Source organism: Condylura cristata, unplaced genomic scaffold (genome assembly GCF_000260355.1).
Source record: "Condylura cristata isolate star-nosed mole 26May11 unplaced genomic scaffold, ConCri1.0 scaffold00023, whole genome shotgun sequence".
Classification (NCBI taxonomy): Eukaryota; Metazoa; Chordata; class Mammalia; order Eulipotyphla; family Talpidae; genus Condylura; species Condylura cristata.
Genome location: NW_004567124.1, coordinates 19,595,960 through 19,618,140, shown reverse-complemented (window position 1 = coordinate 19,618,140; position 22,181 = coordinate 19,595,960). Strand labels below are relative to the sequence as shown.

At 35.8% G+C, this 22,181-nt stretch overlaps 1 protein-coding gene across 1 annotated transcript in view; it reads right to left on the bottom strand.

Moving 5' to 3' along the window:
• Positions 1–22,181, bottom strand: part of SECISBP2L (SECIS binding protein 2-like) — a 40,735-nt gene that overhangs the window by 894 nt on the left and 17,660 nt on the right. The window contains exons 8-17 of the mRNA XM_004687818.1: positions 20,741–20,875; positions 19,260–19,340; positions 18,314–18,481; positions 18,037–18,178; positions 16,373–16,542; positions 15,471–15,603; positions 13,900–14,062; positions 11,552–11,772; positions 10,367–10,521; positions 6,323–6,542 (exon numbers count right to left, since the gene is read on the bottom strand). Coding sequence (XP_004687875.1) covers positions 6,323–6,542; positions 10,367–10,521; positions 11,552–11,772; positions 13,900–14,062; positions 15,471–15,603; positions 16,373–16,542; positions 18,037–18,178; positions 18,314–18,481; positions 19,260–19,340; positions 20,741–20,875 — 1,588 coding nt within the window. The remainder of the gene's footprint in view (positions 1–6,322; positions 6,543–10,366; positions 10,522–11,551; positions 11,773–13,899; positions 14,063–15,470; positions 15,604–16,372; positions 16,543–18,036; positions 18,179–18,313; positions 18,482–19,259; positions 19,341–20,740; positions 20,876–22,181) is intronic.

The following is a 22,181-nucleotide window of genomic DNA, read 5'->3' as shown; positions in this document are numbered from 1 at the left end:
TTGGGAAAACTGAAAACAGTCTATTCTAAAACCAGTTTAAGTGTTTTAAGGGGAAAAACTAAAAATACATGCATTTAGGACAAGGAAGGAAGCAAAAAGAAATACCCCAAGGTTTCAAAAAGCAAAAGATCTTACATCATCAGGAACTCATTGAGAGTCACATAAAATCCACATATTCAAGAAAAATCAATGAACTGCCTCAGTTTCTTTCAGCGTAGAGGTGTATTGGGCTCAAGGAGCCAGAGTCACAGGTGGCAGGAGTAAGACATACAATGCAGAAATAGTTTTGACTGAACAGGTTTGTATCATGCTCCCTCAGCTCATTATGTGAGAGCTGTCTTGTGGCTGCACCAGACTTTTGTTTCCCTTTATAAGCAGAAAAACCAACCAGTTGTTTCCAATATTTGTGAAACATATCCAACACATTTCTGAAAGTATATTTTATAGTATATGTTTGTGGGTTTGGTTACCCCTTGACATTGGGAACCAAAATAAAAGAAATGTTACTGTTGTTGTAATTTTTAAAGATGGTGTGCTCTTTTACAACTACAAGACTATCTGATCACTACCCTGCCTCAACTACTTAGTAACTAAAAGCAATAGATAAAATCCAAACAATAAGTCAGAAAAGTTTACATTAACATGAAATCAGTCAGAACTTCTGGTTCACCAGAACCAGAATCATTTTAAAAGGATATGAGACACGGCCCTCCCTGGTGGTGCAGCAGGTTAAAGCACTGCACTGAGAAGTTAAAGCCACTTCCGCATGAGTTCAATCCCCACCTGCCTCAGAGGTGACCACATGGTGTGGCAGACCTCTCCTGACCCACCCGTTGCTCCCCTCAGCAGTGTACTTCGTCGATCTGCCTGTTCTGTTCCCCACTCTGTCTCTGGTGAAGCCTCTCACCGCCCCTGAGCCTCTGGCCTGCACCCCAGTTCTGTATGCATAAATAAATAAATCTTAAAAAAAAAAAAAAGGCTATGAGATACAAACATGTCAATAAGGCTTATCTGTTACCATTAAACATTGAATTTTAAACAGATTCTTGAACTGCTGGTTCATACCCATCAACTTGTTCATCTTTACACTAGTCTCATGTCCAAGAGCTTTGCCACAAGTACTACTGCAACATGGGGCTCAATGAGCTTTCCCCACTCAAACAAGGATTTTTTAAGCACTTCTAAATTTCGAACACATAGTGGAGTGGGTAAATAAACTGGCAAGTCTTTCTCCGTTTTTCTCAATGCTGTTTGGGATCCACTTACTAATCACCTTCAAAATTTTTAATTTTGATTTCCATCACCTTCTGAATTTGGTGGACTTGGCTGTTGTTGAGCCTAACAGGTCTTCCTAATCTTATTGTTGTATTATTCCATAAACCAACAGAGAACAAACGTAGTAAGTAAACATCAGTAGTCTTGACATCAACATGTGCTTTGATAATGTTCTGCTATTTTTTGACCATGGAAGCAACATTCTGTCATGGGTAAGAGTCATAACGTGAAAGTCAGGTAGTTTTTGGCCTGATTATCCCCAGTGACTACACTAACTTTTCTAAATGTAACTTCATCATTCTGCAGCTCAGCAAGATTCACTTCAAAAACATGCCCCCTAAGGCCATCAAATGCAGTTCTTGTTCTGAGATCCTGTGACTAGTATTTTCCCAGTACCTTTTTATACTTAATGTGGTTGTATTCACATCACAAGTCTTTCTTAGAAAATAGATCAACTAATTTCTTCTTGGATCCCTTTTAGCCACCATTTGCAAGACATTTGTGTTTGCCAGCTGCCACAGTGAGACAAAGAAGGACAAGTGGAGTTAACTGCACAAGAACTCAGGCACACAAGAGTAGGGTAGTAGGTGTTATTGTATAATTCAGTGGTGAAAGTCTAAGCTATTTTTAATGACAAGAGGTCAGAGGCGTCAGGAGACAATGAAGAATTCTACTGTAATTTCTCTCATTTTTTAAAATTAGAAGTCCCTTCTATTTGCATTACAGCTGCTATTTATAGTTCACAGGATATAATGATCAAGTTGTAATGATAAAACAAGCCTACTAATAGTAATATGGTCAAATTCATTATTACTTATCAATTACACATTGACACAGACCATATTTTGGGTATCTTCAGTATAGAACTCTCATTTCTATTCTCATGGGGGGAAAAAACTACTCTTCCTCCTGTCTTTTTATTCTCAGCAGCATCATCGTTTTCACAATCTCAAAGCACAAAAACACTAACAGAAGCCTTGATTCTTTCTTGATTGTTCATTTTTAAGTACTCTCACAGGTACAGAGGAGATAGAAAAATTATGATTTCCATATACTTTGTACCCAGATTCTCCTACAAATCCACAATACTACCATTAATTAATATTTATAATATATTATAAAACATAAATATGAAATTAATATTTATGAGAATCCATTCAGTTTCTACTGCTATCCTAATAATAATCTTCTTTTAGTACAAGATCCAGTCAAAAATTCTGGGGTGCCTTTAATTATCCTATCTTTTTAATATCTTCAAATTTGAGTGAGATAATTCCTCAGTCTTTTTAAGACCTAGTTATTTTTAAATATTTCAGGTCAATTATTTTGCAGAATTCCCCTTAATCTGGGTTTCTCTGATGTCTCTTCATAATCAGATTCCAGCTGTGCTTTTGGGGAAGAATTTCATAGAAATTATACCATATTTTTCTAAGTATGACTTCTCAGAAAGTACTTGATGTTAATTTTTCCCAGTTCTAGTCCTCCAGAAAGAGAGGGAGGTATAACCTTAGAATAGAAACAGGGACATTGTGATTATAGACATCAAGAGACTTGTCACAATGATAACAGAGCCACTGAGATCATGTATCTATCTACGGGGGTGTCCAGGCGCTCCTATCTCAAAGACAAGTGGTTCTCATTAATCACACATTCCCATTATAAAGTGGACTCTTATGATCTTTCTGGTCCCATTCATTCCCCTCCCCCGCCCTCCCCCCATCATTCCATGCTCAGGGTCACTGAATTCTCACTTCTTCTAGAAGTCACACCCTTTCTGTTTACAATCCCTTCCTTTGTTGGAAGTTGCTCTTTCTGTATGAGATGTGTTTTCCTACTTAACTCTTCAGACTCCTACTCATCATTCCTTTAGACACCCACTCAGTGGGTGAGGTAAAGCCAAGAGTCTTCCAGAAAGAAAGGGAGGTATATAACCTTAGAAGTAGAGACAAGGGACTCTGTGAGTAGACATCAAGAGACTTGTCACACTAACAGAGCCATGTATCTATTCACAGGGGTGCTCAGGCTCTCCTATCTCAAAACACTCAGTTAAACCTAATCAACAGATGATATACACACAAACATGTCAACACATTAAGGAAAAATAGCAGGTACAAAAACGTCAAAGATCTCAACAAAACTGAAAATGGTACTGATTCAAACCTACCTGGTTTCTGAACTATTTCTTTTTAGCAGAGCTTACTCAATAAATTTTTAACCCCTTTTATGTTTTCCTGTTTTATTTATTTTTAAAGATTTATTTATTTATGCATACAAGAACTGGAGTGTAGGGGCAGTGAGAGGCTTCACCAGAGACAGAGTGGGGAGCAGAACAGGAAGACTGACGAAGTACACTGCTGAAGGGAGCAGCGGACGAGACAGGAGAATCACCTCTGGGACTTGGTTTCAAACTTGCACGGAAGCAGCTGTGGCTAGCTTGCAATGCTGCGCTTTAACCCACTGTACCACTAGGGAGGGCCCTTCCTGTTTTATTTAGTGGTTGGTTGTTAAACTGCTTTTTTAACTTTCAAAACCAGTGTTTTTGGTAAGAAGATTAAATGTGTATTTCTTCCTTCAATCAATACACAAGGGGGAGTTGTATATGTATTATAGTTGTATAGCTAGTTGAAACAGGCACAGGAACACATAAGTGAATTTAAGAGCCTTCAGAGAAAGGGTAGCAGCAGAGAATAAGCTGGAAACTCAAATGGATAGACTAGACACTGAGGTTATCCTCCTTTTTAAGTGGTCCTGAACAACTACTATACAATCCTCACGTACCTATTACATACCAAATCCCCAGTCACAAAGAACTCAGTTGAGTTGAGATTTATGTTTGAAACTATTTGTTTTATGTATGCATGCTAGAATTGAGATACAGCTCAGATGGGAGGAAAATATGCTAAGAAAATACTGTACACAATGGAGTCTTTCCATTCTATCAATAAGTAGCATCACTTTCCCAGCCTTGCGTTTTCTCTAAACTGTGGAAATCTAAAGGAAACATTTTAGAAATTTTGTACCACAGGATGGCATGGAAGACACTGTTAACCAAAGTCGTTCCCCATTTTCTTCCAGGCTAACAGTGCTCCCAAACTTGGGATGAACCCTTGAACTCAATCTCAAGGGATAAATGAACAGTTTTCAACCATCATAGCTATCCTCTTTGCCAAATATTCTCTTGCCCAAATTTTCCTTGCAGCAAAGAATAGTAATGTGATCTGGATAAATGAAACAAAAAGGATAGTCTTTTGGAAATTGTTTCTTTTACTGATAAAAATTGCACACAGCCTGAACCACCTACTTCTGACTAGTGACATGCAGAAAGCTGCAGCAACTGCTTATGAACATGAGATAACATGGGAATGGGAGAAAGAAACAAAGATCAACCTAAGGACTAGATGACATTATGAAATAAATACACTGATTTCTTAAGTCACATTAGTGGGTTTGATGTTTGTAGCCTAAGAAATAGGATAGGCCGACTACAAATACGGATACAAATTAAAAAAAAAAAAACTGCTGCTTCATTCTCAATGTTACTGATGATCATCAGCACTCACTTTCCTGGCATGCTGATAAATCAGTCCAACAGAACAGGAAGATTCTATGTGAATCCCTCCTTAGGGATATATAATCTTACCTCTGAATAAAACTTTATAGATGACCTAGATAAATCCTCCTCATTTCACTAAAGAGAAATCTGAGGAACCAAGATTAATTAATAATTTCTAAATCCCCCCAGGAAGAATGTGGAAAATGCACAGGCTTTAATCTTTTAACATCTGGTACTTTTAGAAACACATCCTAAATTTTTAAGAGGGTTTTTTTAAATTTTATATGTTCTTATGGAGATCACTGTTATTTGTCCAAATCCAGTCTTAGCAATTTATCTTTGATTGCTTTTGAGAAACAGGCATCTCACGACAGAGAAAAACTGATCTAATTTACACAGCTGACATTTTGGCTTTAATGTCTTTATTTTCAACTTGTATGACTACAGCCAAAGATTTAGATATCTAACTAAATCATTACCTGTCTTGAGCAACAGTTTTCTAAAGGCCCACAGTAACTTCTCAATTGCCTCCGGTCTGGAGCTTTATTAAAAACAATCTAAACATTTAGTTACAATCCCAGATAGGGAAGCCAAGGAGTATGAGAAGAAAGAAAATGGGGACTCAGTTTTCTACACATTACATTTAAGGGACAACAAGCTATTTATCTGGTTAACTCATAGACAGACACAAAGAAAAGAGAAGGAAGGACAAGAAGTCAAGATAAAGAAGGTGCCTATACTGTTCAAAAAGAAAAGAATACAACAAATCAAAAACTAGATGAAAAAAGTAGAGAACTTCAAAGTTCAAATTATTATAGAAACAAGGCAATCCAACTACTAAGATCTATAGTGAATAAAGTTAAACATGACACATGTTTTTCAATCTGTATTTCTTTATGACAACCTTCACATTTAACTAAAGAAAGTCATGTGTATAATTTATAAGTTTAGTTTGAACAGTATGCAGGACTTTTATTTAGAAAATATAAAATGTTAATGAGCAAGCACTAAAATATTAAGTTTTTTTTAGATTTTATTTATATTTGCATGGAGCTGGGGTGTAGGCCAGAGATGCAGGGGGAGAGGGATGAGAGGATTAACAGACAGAGTGGGGAGCAGAACAGGCAGACTGACTGAAATACACTGCTGAGGGGAGCAGCGGACAAGATAGGTGAAGTCTGCTGCATCTTAGAGGTTGAACATAAGCCAGTGGGCTGTGGAGTTTAACAATGTTGAGACTTAACTCCTAAGCCAATAGGGAGACCCCAATAAAGCTATTTAAATTACTGGCCACAAGTACAGTGTATTTTATCCATTTGAGATTTTGATCATGACTAAACTTCTGGGTCTCAATATTCCAGCCCCAACTATTCTCCTAACATTAATAACTAATAAAAGAAGATTTAAAAAAGAGGTAGCATAGAAGTTATTTTCAAAACCATTTTAAGCAAGTTAATTCAAATATATCTTTTAAAATAGTATATAACAACTTACCGTATTCCTTTTCATTTACTTCAGAGATGGGTTCAGAAATAACACTGCAGAAAGAAATGGCACTAGCTGCAGAAGGGTTACGAGAATGCCCCATGTGGTGTGGCACCTTTTTCACATTCTTTAAGGCTTCCTCAGCCTGCTCTTGTTCCATTGCTGCCACCATGTCTTTATAAGCTTTCCTGGCTTCTTCGGTGAGTTCTACTAACTTATTAAACAGACCCTAAAAAGAAAGATTTCATTAGTTCATTTTTTGTTATACTTTTATTCCTCTTACTAGCAATAAAGACCCCTTGTTTCAGAATCAAATAATACTTACAATCAGCAAAAAATCTAAATTATGCAAACCACAGAACTGTATAAAATACTCATCTAACATTTTTGTTTAATTCTTACAAGTCTTGAGGAAACTTCTTGATGCAGTACTAGTCACCTCAGTAATATATTAAAAGTTCTTACTTTTATCAATTCAACAATTATCTGGTACAAAAACTACTCTATTCTCAAGGAAGTAGCTAGAAGACAGAACACAACTATAACTGAAACCACAACCTTAAAGATGTTAACAAGTGGCTTTTGAAAGAAACATCAAATCTAACTCCTGGGCATCAGTAAAGAATTCAATACATGAAGTAAGATGGCAACTAATGAAGGCCCTGAAAAGAAGTACAATTTTTAAAAAAAGATTTATTTTTATTTCTGCATACTAGGACTGGGCGTTAGCTCAGAGACTCAGGGGGACAAGAAGATCCACCAGAGACAGAGAAGGGAACAGAAGAGGCAAATCTCCTGAAATACACTGCTGAGTGGAACAATGGGCAAGATAGGAAAGGTCTGCTGCACCATGTCAGTTAGCTTCATGGCTGTGATCCAACTCAGGCCACAGTGGCTGACGATAACAGCTTGATAGCTCTGAGACTTTAACCCTTGTACCACCCACCAGGGAGGCCCAAGAGGTACAATTCTGGGAGGTGACAATTCTTAGTCAACTGTGCAAAATTATGAATAAAGACACAGAAAAAAAGTACAAAGCTTATTTGAGGAGTAGTGAGGAATCATATATGGGTTAGGACATAATGGAACATGTGTATACAGGGCGATGTCCAAGGGTAAAAAGATGGCAGTCTCCTTAGGAACCAAAAGTTCCCTTGCAATGCCGTTTGTTGTAATTACTTAACAAGAAAACCCAAAAAAAATAAGTGATGGTATTAAATGTCATGAAAATATGATACACAAATGAATATATGGGGAAAATGGAAAATTATGAAAGCAGAATACAGAGTCTAGAAATAGAATATGGCCCTCCCTGGTGGCGCAGCGGGTTAAAGCACAGCACTGCAAGCTAGCGGCAGCCACTTCAGTGCTGGTTTGATCCCTGCCCGGGAGGTGACCCACGTGGCGTGGCAGACCTCTCCTGACCCGCCTGCTGCTCTCCTCAGCAGTGTACTTTGTCAGTCTGCCTGTTATGCTCCCCACTCTGTCTCTGATGAATCCTCTCACTGCCCCCATGTTTGGCCTGTACCCCAGTTCTGTATGCATAAATAAAATCTTTTTTTAAAAAAATGAAATAAAATATGGAGCTAAATAATCAGTAAATTCCTCTATCAGTGCAACAAATGAACCTGAATAGAAGAGTTATGGTGAAGTGGTAGGTGATAGGTAATAAAATGGCAAAATTAACACAGAATTAAAGATGTGCCTCAATAACTAGGATGTTAAGAGAAGGAAACTGTGGCCCTCCCTGGCGGCGCAGCAGGTTAAAGCACAGCACTAAGAAGCTAAAGCCACTTCCATATGAGTTTGATTCCCACCTGCCCTGGAGGTGACCACATGGTGTGGCAGACCTCTCCTGACCCGCCCGCTGCTCGCCTCAGCAGTATACTTCATCGATCTGCCTGTTCTGCTCCCCACTCTGTCTTTGGTGAAGCCTCTCGCCGCCCCTGAGCCTCTGGCCTGTACCCCAGTTCTGTATGCACAAATAAATAAATCTTAAAAAAAAAAGAAAGAAACTGAGGTTCCTACAGCCAATGACTTGTAGTAGTTCCTGTGTCATAACTTTTTTCACCCTTTTTTAAAAAATATTTATTTATGCATATAGAAATGGGGTACAGCCAGAGGTGCAGGGGTGGTGAGAGGATTCACCCGAGACAGAGTGGGGAGCAAAACAGGTAGATCAACAAAGCACACTGCTGAAGGGAGCAGTGGGCGAGACAGGAGAGGTCTGCCCCTCCATGTGGGTCACCTCCAGGGCGGGGATCAAAGCCGCACTAAAGTAGCCATGGCTTGGTTTAACTTGGCAGTGGAGCGCTCCAATCCACTGAGCCACCAGGGAGAGCCCCTCAACAACTTTTTATTATAAATTAAAAAAAGAAACATTATTGAAAATTAAAAAAAGATAAAATTGAAAAGATACTCTATCAGGAAATAATGAAGGTCAGGGTAAGGATACTAAGTTAAATTCAAATGTTAGTTTTATCAAGTGTTAAAAGTAACACAGGTGCAGTAAATGGATATATATCATAAGTTATCTGCAATTACTCTACTTCTATTTTAACAGTGCCTTTTATTTTAAACAGCAATTTGCCTGTCTCACAATAGTAGAGGGCAAGTAAAACAATATTCAAACAAAATAGGCAAGTATTTTAAAATTATAAAACTATACAAATAACCAAATATATGCACATATTAATTTAGTAAGAAATCATTAAAATGAAAAACAAGCATGTCTACTTTTCCTCACCTTGATCCTATTCCTATTTTCATTAATTTTAGAATAGTGAACAAAAAGAGTTCACTTCCACTAGGTGTCTTTATATATTACTCTTCTTTCCCACAGAGGGATTTATCACCCACATTCATAAAGTTTAGCACAACAGGCAGCTATTTATTAAATATACATTTATTGAAGAAGTAATATGAGAGAGAGTAATATGATGAGGATACAAAGACAAGGGGCCTGTTCTTTGTATTGAGGATACAAAGACAAGGGGCCTGTTCTCCAGAAATCTACAGGGTAAGTAAGGGAAGAAACAAACTATGGCAAGCAACTGATTATCTGTAACTTTCGCATGGGCTACTGCAGGAGCCCAAACACCAATCACATACTCAGAAAAAGTAGGTGCATAGAAAGATAATTTTATGGATGACAGAAGAGAATTTGAATAGACAGGGAGATGAGGGTGTGCAAACACGATGACAGACAATTTTATAAAAACACTGTATAGTTGGGAAGAGGAAAAATAGTGTGTCAGTGGCATCACAAAACACTTTTAAAATCAATTTCATAAAAAATATGTGTTTATAAAACAAATCTTTCTGCTTAACAGACTGTGAGAGGAAGACCAAGGCACTGGTTTAGGAATTTCATTTTCTAAAGAAAAATCTCCCTTAAAGGAGTCTTGACTCCTAGAAGCATAAAACAAAATCAATGTACAGTATGCAAAATTATTTTGCATTTGGCCCTCCCTGGTGGCGCAGCGGGTTAAAGCACTGCACTAAGAAGCTGAAACCACTTCCGCATGAGTTCGATTCCCGCCTGCCCCGGAGGTGATCCACACAGTGTGGCAGACCTCTCCTGCCCGCTGCTCCCCTCAGCAGTGTACTTCATCGATCTGCCTGTTCTGCTCCCCACTCTGTCTCTGCTGAAGTCTTTCGCCACTCCTGAGTCTCTGGCCTATACCCCAATTCTGTATGCACAAATAAATCAATCTTTAAAAAAAAAAATTAAAAATTCTTTTGCATTTTATAGTTACCTGCTATCTTTACCCAGTAATTAAATAAATTATTGAATACTCCACAGTTGAACCCAAAAGGAAAAAAACACTGACAGAAAGAAAGCCAAAATTGTTTCAAAATTCTGTAGGATTAACTGATGTAATATAAAATACACTAAAAAGGAAATGTAACACTCAAAAATTTTCTACTCATTTCTGGATAGTGACCATATCAACTTTTCAATCTAAACGTAATACTGGCATACATCAACAGAAAGATGTACAATTTGGGGGCCTGCATGGAGGTGAAGGAGTGTGTCTTCTAAAGTCTCACCTCTGCACCAACGTAGTTGAAGATTCCCACCACACTAACAGGAACCAGCTTGTTCACACAGCGTCCTAGAGCTTTTCTTCCAAGGGCAAACACAAAAGGAATTTCTTGTTCCCGTGCCATGGCTATAACATTATAGAGAGCCTCGTCCAGGCCACCTGACAAAATCAACATGTGCAGATATTTCAATTTAGTTACTTCCTAATGGGTGCTCAATTAAGACCCAATAGTAAAAACATAAAATGCAGCAACAGAAAATTCTATGAATGTTTGTGGCACTTGAGCTATTCTACACATTTTAATATTTGAATATATACTAATAAGGAAGTATTTTCTCCCTAATTAAATTCCAAATTCCTTCAATGCCAACATTTTTATCTTACCACAGAGATTAACACAGTAAGAATAAAACTTCAATTTGATAAACATTTATTAAGTAGAAATTAAAAGTTATTAATAACAAGTGCACAGGACTATGGTGATGGCACATGGGTGACTTGGTGATGGGAAACCCACGGGGATTACAATGGAGATGAAAAAAAAATGTACAAAATGATGTAAAAATAAACTACTAAATATAAAAGAAAGTTACTAATAACAGCTGAGTCCTTTATCCAATCTCACAGTAATATAGATTACACGTTATGATTGTTATTTCTCCCCTGTGGAGAATAACCCTATGACTGCTACATGACACATCTGTCTAGTCCAATCACCCATGGTGACTCCCCCAAGAAAGAGAACAAATAACGGTGGTGTACTACAGACAAAAACGTGTGTGTGCTGGCTGACCAAGAATCTGTCTACAGCTGCTTGTTTATAAAAGACAAATCTGATATAAGCAGAAGAGAGTTTTATCATTTGTCTAACGCCTCTTAAGAGAAAAGGGCTAAAAAAGGAAGATACGCACTTTTACTAGTCCCTGCTGTGATTATAACAGAACATTTACTGGACCAACTTAAATCCTTCATTGTTCATAGGTGGGGTTCTCTTTGTAATCCTATATCAAATTACTACTTAACTACAGGAGTGCAAAATTTTAATTTCCTTCCTCATGATCAACATTTTATTTTGTATCTAAATGCTGGTAAGAAACACATAGCTATGGCTTCCACTTTAAAGTTTACCTTGTGTCCTACAATTATGCTAAATAATTATCAAAACACTTCAAAAGGAAAATGTTCACACCTTTTGACTGGATTTTTTCACAGTTTGGAGAAATTATAACACACTTAATCTTGTTTAACTTCATATGCTTGGTGACCTCCCTTAGACCCATAACCAGCCGACGCCTTGCTTTTGCTCTTACAGGATCCTTTTGGTAGATGCGTTCCTGGAAACTGACAAGCTCTTGAAGAAGAAGAGTCACACATTCATCAATCTCTTTACAAAGAACCTGATTACAATACCTGCAAAAGAAACCAAAAATAGGTAAGTCCATCCTAATTTATTTTTCTGCAATTATTGAATTACTTTAGGAAAAAAAATATATCCAAGAGGCTTCATCAAGAAAAAAAAAAGATTAAGTCTTTAAGATCTGTATCTTTTCATCAATTAGAAGAACAAAAATTTCTCTGAATTACAAGATTTTTATGTAAAACCTAGAATCACTTCTATCTAAATTCCCAATTATGAAAGTCCCTAAAAAAATAAATCAAATATTATAGGACAGCTGATACAATGCATTCGGTAAGAAAATATAAAAGCTGGGCCCTCCGTGGTGGCGCAGCGGGTTAGAGCACAGCACTAAGAAGCTAAAGCCATTTCAGCATGAGTTCGATCCCCGCCTTCCCCGGAGGTGACCACATGGTGTGGCAGACCTCTCCTGACCCGCCTGCTGCTCCCCTCAGCAGTGTACTTTGTTGATCTGCCTGTTCTGCTCCCCACTGTCTCTGGTGAAGCCTCTCACCGCCCCATAATTCTGGCCTGTACCCCAGTTCTGTATGAATAAATAAATCTAAAAAAAAAAAAAAGAAGAAAATATAAAGCTATTTCATTCCACTAAAAACTAAAGGTACTTGGGGCCCTCCCTGGTGGCGCAACGGGTTAAAGCACTGCATTGAGAAGCTAAGCCAGTACTTGTAGGAGAAAAAAAATTTAATTTCACAGATACAAACTGAATGCTCTGACACCAACATACTCATCCTCCACGTCCTGGGCCTCGGCTTCCTTGACCATAAAAATAAAGAGCTAATTATGATGGCTTCAACAGTAGGAAGTTCCTCTAGCTCCAGAAATACTTGGCTATGGAAGGTGAATGCAATTAAATCAAACTGACACTAAACTAAGCATTTGAAGTAAAAGTCACAGGCCCTTGTGTTAGGCAAAGCAACTGAATGAAGCTCTTTTTTTGAGATCATGTATGGCTTTCATGCAAAAAACAGAAAAGATTATGAGGCCACTATAGTACTCAATTTCAAAGATGAGGAAGTCATTCATATCTGTTTGCTTTTTAGATAGTCTACTTTGCTAATTCTCATTCCCTTATCTTTAATAGCAGGGAGAACTAGTATAATTTCTAACCTAGAATAACTAGGCAAGCACATTTTTACTTCTAAATGACATTATATAATGGAAAATTTAAGTATGTCCTTAAGTGGAAAAAAAAAGGTCTGTTTTGGGAATTTGTGTGTGTGTGTGTGTGTTTATGTAAGTATGATACTTCAGAAAATGAGCTACAACTGGACAGATCCAAGAAAAATTGACTATCATAGTTAAAATTATGTAAAATTAAAGGATGCAGTAAAAAGAATACAACATCAAATATGTAACGTTCATTTTCTTTCTTTGAAGCTGTTATTTCATACATACATAACATTTTATTCTCCAAGTGTCTCATTTGCTCCACATCTGTTACTTGACATTTAATTAACTCCCAAATCTAGGCAATTGCTCAAAACCAATTACAAAGAAAAGGAACGGAACAAAACAATGTGGTTTATGTTCACACAGACTGGACTTTCACCTGGGATTCTTTCATATGTCATTTTTAAAGATAAAATTAATTGACTTACACAAATATTAAAAATCCCAAAATCTTTCAAAGCAGTAACTGTCAGTTTAAGGTTATTCACAAAAAGGCATTTTAAAACGTACAAATATCTACTTAAGAACAGTTTAATGTAATAGATTCATGCATATAATTGGGGTTTTGAACTTTGCTATCAATTGGTTAGAGGCTTTTTTGTAGGGCAGATAATATAAACAAAAATGTAAACACACTTGGAGAGTGACAATGTCATAGTGCAGCATTTTATATATAAAAAGCCAAATTTCCAGGGTATATACACTAATATAAAGAGAGTATATTTACTGTCATGTTACTTTCACATGAAGCCTAACAGCTAACAGAAGGGAAATGATTTAAATATGATGAAACCGGCTGTTAAAATGTGAAGTAGAACTAAAAAAGATCTTGGGTATTTTGTCTGCTCAACTCAACCCATAAAACAATAATGGAAATACTATATACCAAACTATAACCAAGACACTCTAAGCTATTCAACCTCAATAAAAAGACTAGAACTAAAACTTACTCTCTAAATCTTTTGCTGTGGATTTTGGTTATTGTTGAAGATGCCATTGGACTGCCTATCCCAGAACTAGCCGGAGAGCCTTGTGACACTGGCGTCATGCAGTATGGAGAATTCTGACTTGCTGGAGAGAGTGAAGTATCACTGGGCATGCTCAGTCCAGTATCTGTGGAGATGAGGGTAAAAATTTAGAAACTTCAAATGCTGAAAAGTTTTATACTGATCAACATTAACTTTGAATGGTAGTCTTTCAAATAATCCAGAAGCCAACAAGTTGGGCACTGCTCACATCATAAACATTTCTTACAGATTACAAAAAATATCTTCAACATACAAAGATACAACTTTAAAAATCAAATACAGCCTACAAGATCCAAAGAGATGAGAAAAGGCCTAATTATTCAAAAACATATTCTTTAAGAATTTAAATTGAAAAACAATTTCTGTATCTCTTTCCAGAAAACATTGCCCAGCTTCAACTATTTTCTACCTATTTTTTTTTAGAAATCATTATTTTATTGCTAGAAAATTCTCACTCTTGCTGGCAGTAATGACTTCAGTCTCACACATTCTCTCACTCCCAACTCTGACTCTCCAGGCACCACTCTAGTTTCTCTTTCATTTTGGTCTTTGCTTCCGTACTCACATTGCTGCATTTTTAGATGTCATCTTGTAGCTCAAATGCCTTCCTCAGTTACTGCTACAGCTAGTATTTATATATCTAGCCCATTAACTAGCAAAGTCATACATATACATTCTAATCTCCCCACCAGACTCTAAAATTTTTGTAGAATTGCATTTCCACCTTCTCCATCTCTGCTCCAGGCACTGAAGCACACACAGTAGGTGTCCACTTAGCATCTGCTGAATGGACAGACAGATCCACCATAATGCAAAGGCATCACATTTAACTGAAAGTAAAGGCGAACCCTAACCACGTATGTTCTAGTTGAACAAGCCTTAGATATAAACTCACTTTTCTAAATACAACAAAAAACTTCTACTTAACATATGTGTAAGTCTGATATAGATTTTTTTTGCAAAAAGTTGGAAATAGAGAACAACAGAAAAAAGAGATCTAGCCAAATCCCTCTTGTAATTCTTTACTCAGTGTGGTATATATATTAATTCTATTAAAGAAAAAAAAAAAGGCAACAAAAAAGACTCAATGAAAAATAATTCTACAAAGGCAGTCAGCCAACAGTATTCTGGATATAAAAGAAAGCGTAATTAAAAAAAAAGAAGTAGGAAAAAAAAAGTAGAAGAAGGTGTAATAAAAAGAAATACAACAATTACAGCAAAGATTTCATGCATTGGTGGTTACTGTAAAAATTTACAACAAATTGAGGATATAAGCCTCAGAAATATCACAGATATAATACTTGCCCCCTCTCTTTTTCTAAGGATCTCCTTACAGAAGCATCTTCAAAAGACGTCACTTTTAAAAATAAAGATACTTACATAAAATATAGAGTATATTAGAAGCACTGTGGGTGCTGATTTACCTGTCTGACCCATCAATTATAATACTATGGTCTTCTCCATGAGAAGAAAGGGAAAAGGGATGGCCTTACCTTCTTGGGAAACAATTTCCTGTGGCAAATCATCAATAAAATCTAAGTGCATTTCTACTGGTTCCTCAGATGCCAAAAGGCTGTGGTCCACAGTTAAACGGCCCTTCTTTTCCTCTCTTTCTTTCAAAATAACCTAAAAGTCATTATCAGTATTTAATTAGTAATCATTCTTTAAAGTACTAATTTAAATTTCCACTATAAAAGGTATTACACAGGTTCAACTAAAATATGGGTCATGAGGATTTGGCTGACTACAAGTTCAGTTAGCTTCATAGAAACTGACTGGCAAAATGATAATTGCAATTTTAGGCACTACAGTTAAAAGTATGTATTATATCCAAAATAAAGGCAAGTAATTGCACTGTACTACAGCTATCAAACCATATTTTCTTCATTTATTAATTCCTTGTTGACAACCTGGAGCTTCCCAAAAGTGGATAAAATAAAAGTTCAAAAACTAGGTTTTTAAATTTAAAAATTTAAGTTTTACAGACATAGACTATCTCATTGTGCTCCTCCTAATAACAACACTGAACTGAATAAAGCATCTACTATCCCTGACTTACAGATGAAGAAAATAAGAGTAAGACAAATCTGCCTAAAACATAATTTAGCACTGAAGTCAACACTAGATTCCAGAACTTCCATTACTAAGACCCAGTGTTTCTGGACATTCAATGTTTATTTTTTCTTATAAAACGAATTCCCTCTTCAGGGCCTGTTCAGCACAGATAGTCATAAAGCTGATGATATCCTGAACCTTGAATTAACTAATTATCATAAAGAAGCATGCCTATAAACACATCATATATTTCTTGGCAAAAATAGCACAACTACTTTTGTAAAACATACCTGAGCCCTTATTTATCCTACAAAATAAATATTCCCAGCTTTCAGTTTACCTTTTTAAGTGCTGTGGGTCGTTTCAGTTTTGCGATTTCCTTTTCTTTTCCTTTTTTTGCTTTAGAGGAAGTGATGTCCAAAGAATTAAAGGATGTCAAACTGGGCTGACTTTTAGCTAAAGATTTTCTGTTAGTGGAGTCTTTAGTGTGAAAAGAAGCTGCAGTGACCACTAAGACCAAACAAGAACATTGATTTTACTATGGCAGACAGCTCTATATTATCTTAAAACTTCAAATGATAAATCTACAGGTAGAAACAAAACTTCCTTTTCTGATGGGAAAAAAATCAACATAAAGGTAAAAATAGTACATGGTCACACGCTGGCCCTCAGATACAGCTTTTATGCATCTTTTAGACTCCATAAAGACAACAAAGTCAATGCAATGATTTAGCAGACCAATGTAAGGATGAATAATTAATTTATTTTTAGCACAGCAACCCTCAAGCATGGCAATCTTTGCAACTGGTCTTCAATCAGAACCATTATGTCTTTGAAACTTCAAAATGCTACACTTCTATTTCTACTGAATGGCCCTTGTAGAAGAATCTTTATGATTAGCATACCTTAACATATGTAGCTATCACTCTTCTGTTTACCAGTAAAGAATGATGTATTTCTCCTCGTCAGTTATACTCCCAGTAGTAATCAGCAATTCTTTTAAGCCTGATTGACTTATTTATTCTTCAGTGGCTACCCAAACCCTTTAGCAGTCTGAAGTCTCTAACCTCAATTCTCTCGCTCTAGGCAAGAAGTTCTAACACTACTTCTCTGCGAAGTATAAACTCCTAGGTCACATGAGAAGCAACAACCGGCATCCTAACTTCTGTTTGAGTGTCACAAAACACCTCTGCTCTGATCCCATCTCTGGATCGATTGCTCAGGATCTCAAGTTTGTTAACTCTTTACTCTTTCCCAAAACTCCCAACACAAGCCAAAATCTCCTTTAAAAAAAAAAATGCTTCTGTTGGTGTTTTCCCCTCTCCTTTAAAAATTCATCCTCTAAAAATAAAGGTGTAAATCACTGTTTATTAGTAGAGTCAGGTCATTTCTCTCTCACACACACACAATCTGATCAAAACTCCTGTATCTCCCATTTGATTTTAAAATGCAATTAATTTAGCTATCGAATCAAATTTCTTGTTTTTATTTCAACCTTTGGAGAAGAAAATAATTTGGTTGGTTCAAAATGCACACCAACTGACATTTCAAGAGAACTGAAAGAGCTGAGGGAACAGTGTTTAGGAAAAAGATACTAAGCTAGGAGCAGACTAGGTATGTCTGGAGGACAGTAAGGGGCCTAACATGGCTATAGCTGTTTGTGCCAGGAAAGAATGGTGGTAACAGCCAAAAAGTAATAGGATTGGAAAACATGGCTATAATCCCCAAGTAAAATGAAGAGCTAATGGAGGATATGACCAGAGCAGTGATATAATTGAGGCCCTACTTTTAGAAAGGTAACTTCTTTTAAGATGAACTAGGATTAGGGGGTAGTTACAGACAGAAGAATATCACAGTCCAGTAAAATAATAGGGGAGGAGCTAAATTAGTTAGTGAATAATTAAACTCTGGGTGTTTTTGGCTTTATATATAAAATTTAGATTAACGATATCCAAAACGTATTACCAATGTCAAATAACAAGCTGTTCAGACTAGCGTTATTACCTGTATATGACAGAGGTCTGGTATTAGTAATCTGTCGTGCTTTCATTGCCTGTTGTTGTTTTTCCAGAGCTGCTAACATATCCCCCAAATCTAGCTGCACGGGTGTTTTATTCTTTTTTCCTGCTGCCTTTGATAAAGCTTCCTAAAAGTTAAAAGCATGAAAATATTTGATTTTTGTTATAGTATGAAAGTATAGCAATTTCAGATGATTGCATCTGTCATTTCCCCAAACTCATCAAATAAACTATTACATTTATTCATAAAAATGAACATATACCTGTAGTTTTTTTTGCTCCATACTTATTTCTGAATATTCTTGAGCTGTGGCAAGGGCTGCTGCTAAAGCTTTCTTCTTCTGACTTTTTGCACGTTTAGGAACCGAGGTTGTAATAGGAATTGGAGTTTGAACTATATTGATTGGTGAGTTTTCAGGTAAATCATCCAACTATGATGATCAGAAAAAAAAAATTTTTTTGTTAGTGATTCCATAAACATCTATCACAAAAAAAGATAATCCAGAATGAAGGATGTCCTCTGCCAGTACAACAAGGCTACACTCTTCAAAGGACTCAGTGTTAAAGAACAGAGTGAGACACTGGGGCCATTCTCTACAAGAAAATAGGTAATGCCTATTTGGATATGATATTGGACTGAAAACAAAAGAGAGTAAAACCGCAATAACTGGGGGAATTTCAGAATGCTGTGTGATGTATGAAAACACCATTAGTATTTTTTTTTTAAAGATTTATTTATTTATTCATACAGAACTGGGGTACAGGCCAGAGGCTCAGGGGCGGTGAGAGGCTCCACCAGACAGAGAGTGGGGAACAGAACAGGCAGATCGATGAAGTACACTGCTGAGGGGAGCAGTGGGCGGGTCAGGAGAGGTCTGCCACACCATGTGGTCACCTCCGGGGTAGGCGGGAATTGAACTCATGCTGAAATGGCTTTAGCTTCTCAGTGCTGTGCTTTAACCCGCTGCGCCACCAGGGAGGGCCTACCATTGGTATTTTACTTATAACGAAGCTGTGGACTTTAAAGGAAACTGTGTTTGCTCTAAGTAAAGGAAATACTATAGGCGAGTATTAAACACACCGCTGCTCCACCACAGTTTATTTACCTATAATGTGCTGTCCCACAACTGTTTATTTACCTTTAATATTTCTTTTTAACATAGTCATAGTTTAAAAGATATTCTCCTTTAAAAAAAAAAAGTTACTTACTACTTTTGAGGAAAGTTTCTGTTGAATATTTTCATCTTTAGCATTTCCATTCTCATTTAATTCTTGAAATCCATCTTCATCCTGAAATAGTTTCACATCTGAAGTAAAGATATAGTTCAAAGCAATACACTTTCAACATTTTAAATTGCTGAAGAGTAATGAAAAATGGGGAAGAAATCCTTTAAATTTTGAAAAACAATTTAATGTCAATATTAAAAACAAAACCTCACTTCTCACATGTGAATAAATAAAATGTAATTACCCAAAGGGTGTCATATACATGTGTACATTCTTTGGATTTCTGCACCCATAATTCCATTTTTAGTAATGATCATGCCTTAAAAGATATGTAGGTGATTGAAAAGAAATTCAAAAAGGGCTTTATCACATTTCAGATGATGTAGAAAATATTTTAAGTAAATGGCTTAAAATGAATTTCACCAAAATATTCTTTGTCCTGCATTACTGCATACAACTATTAGTCAGGTTAAAAGTTAAAAATAACTTGTTTCTTTTCAAACTAATTCCTTACTCAGTATCTACCTTTACACTAGAAATGGTATCAAATATCTTTAAGTGTAAGTATGCAACCTATCATCTGGCTAAGTGCAAATCATAAATTTACCATATATTCTATTTTTGAAGGAATAACTGCGATGTACTCTCAAATCCTTTAGGTTAATTAATAATTTTCTCATATTATTAAACTCTAGCTTCAGGCTTCAAGTACATTTTCCATTTTAAACTCCGTTTATTAATCCATTTTAAATAAACTATAAACCAAACAAAGTTACATAAAGGAATGATATGGGACATTAATCAACATCTTAAAATAACCATGTTGCCACTCATTCTTTAAAACCTATTCTAAATGTAAACCCTATCTGCCCCAAAACCAAAGTGAGTTGCCTTTTCCCCCAACTCCAGCCATATTCAAGCAACTGTTAGGTGTACACATCTCTACATTTAACTCCCTAAGGGTAGAGTTCATTCAACTTAACTCAACATTCCAAGTACCTTACTTTACGCTTTCAACAAGAATAAGGTTGAATGAATGCACAATAAAACATAACAATTAAAACAAAACAGGCTGCTGACTAGAAATGCAAAATGGCTTCCCCCCCACCCCCCTCATTCTCCAAGACTCTTGGGTAGCAGCACAAATTAACTAGATTAAACTATTCATATCTAAAACATATGACAACTAAATTAAACAGCAATATGAAAAATTAGGGAGAAATGTCACTAAATCAAATCTATCCCAAAACAATGAATACTCAATTCAAAACCTTATGAAAATAAATTAATATTAGACTAACCATATATGACCAAGACAAAAATGAGTATTTATTTACAATCTAATATTAGAGCCACATGTCAAGACAATAAAAACTGCTTTTCATAAAATGTTTATAATGTAACAAATCAGTTTTTAATGGGAGCATATGCTATAACAGTTTACAAATAGAATTAGAAAATACCTCAAAATATAAAGACTCAGAATTTGGGTCACCTCGATGAGACTGACTGGGGTTTAACTGCTTATTATCTTGTCTCTTCTGTAAATTCTGTCTTCTTTCTGAGGAAGTACTATGTCCTCTGCATCTGAATCCAACCTAAGGGGAAAATAAACCATATCTTACTATTAAAAAAAAAAAAAGATTTTAGTGATACATAACACACAGGAAAGTACAAAAATTACATAACTGAAATTTATTTTCATCAAGAGCATCATTACAAAAAGTTAAACTTTTAACATGTCATCATAAAGAAAATATGAAAACGTGATAACACATATTATTATCACCTTTATAATAGCCAAAAATTGGCAAACCCCAGAGGTCCTTCATTCGGTGAATAGTTAAACTAATTGTGGTACCTTCATAGTATGGAATGTCACAAAAGAAAGCAAACTATTACTATTATATGCACAGCAAACTGAATGAATCTCCAGAGAAGCATGCAAGTGAAAAAAAGTCAATCCTAAAAGGACTGTATGAGTTATTTATACAACATCTGAAAAGACAAGATCATAGAAAGAGAAAATAGGTTAGTGGACTATAGGGGTCAAAGAAAGGTTGGTGGGAAAGGAAAATACCTGTGGCTATGAAGAATCTTTGAAATGATAATTTTTGTTCTAGATCTTAACTGTATTTCAAATTATAAAGGTTGTGATAGTATACTACACAGTTTTGCAAAATGTTACTACTGGAAGAAATGGCATATTACCCCTTTTAAAAAATCATGATTAAATATTAATTTGTTTTTATTAACACATAACTGACCATAATATTTCATTAATTTCAGATTTTTTAATATTGTATACATTACAAAATGGTCACCACAGTAGTTACAATTTTTATCTTGTTATGAGATCTTAACTTTAAGACCTACTCTCTTAGCAATTACCAAACATGGTATTACAGTATTATGAAAGTCACAAAGCTTTATTTACATTCCCATGACTTATTTTATAACCAGAAGTTTGCTGTTGCACCTTTACCCACTTTGCTTACCCATATGTTCCTATTTATAAAATTTCATTAAATCATTATGATTCTTTAATATCTGCAGTTTATTTTAAAAATTCATAGGAGAAACATTTTTAATCTTAATTCTAAGAAAAACAGATTTTAGAGAATTTTTTCACTCAATCACCTAAATTATTATCCTATTAATAAATCTGCAAAATATTCCATTGTTATAAGGATAAGATATAACAGATTAAACATTTTAAGGATCTTAAGACACTTCAAGTTCCCTCTCTTAAGAATCTAATTTTAGTCCTCAGGACTGGTTTGGTTAATACAAAATGTCTCTCTTAACCAGAGCACTTAGAAGCTGTAAAAGTATGATCTTCATTATCAGTCAACCAAAATAAACAGAACCTGAAACAGACATAGACAGAAGATGCTGGTATAC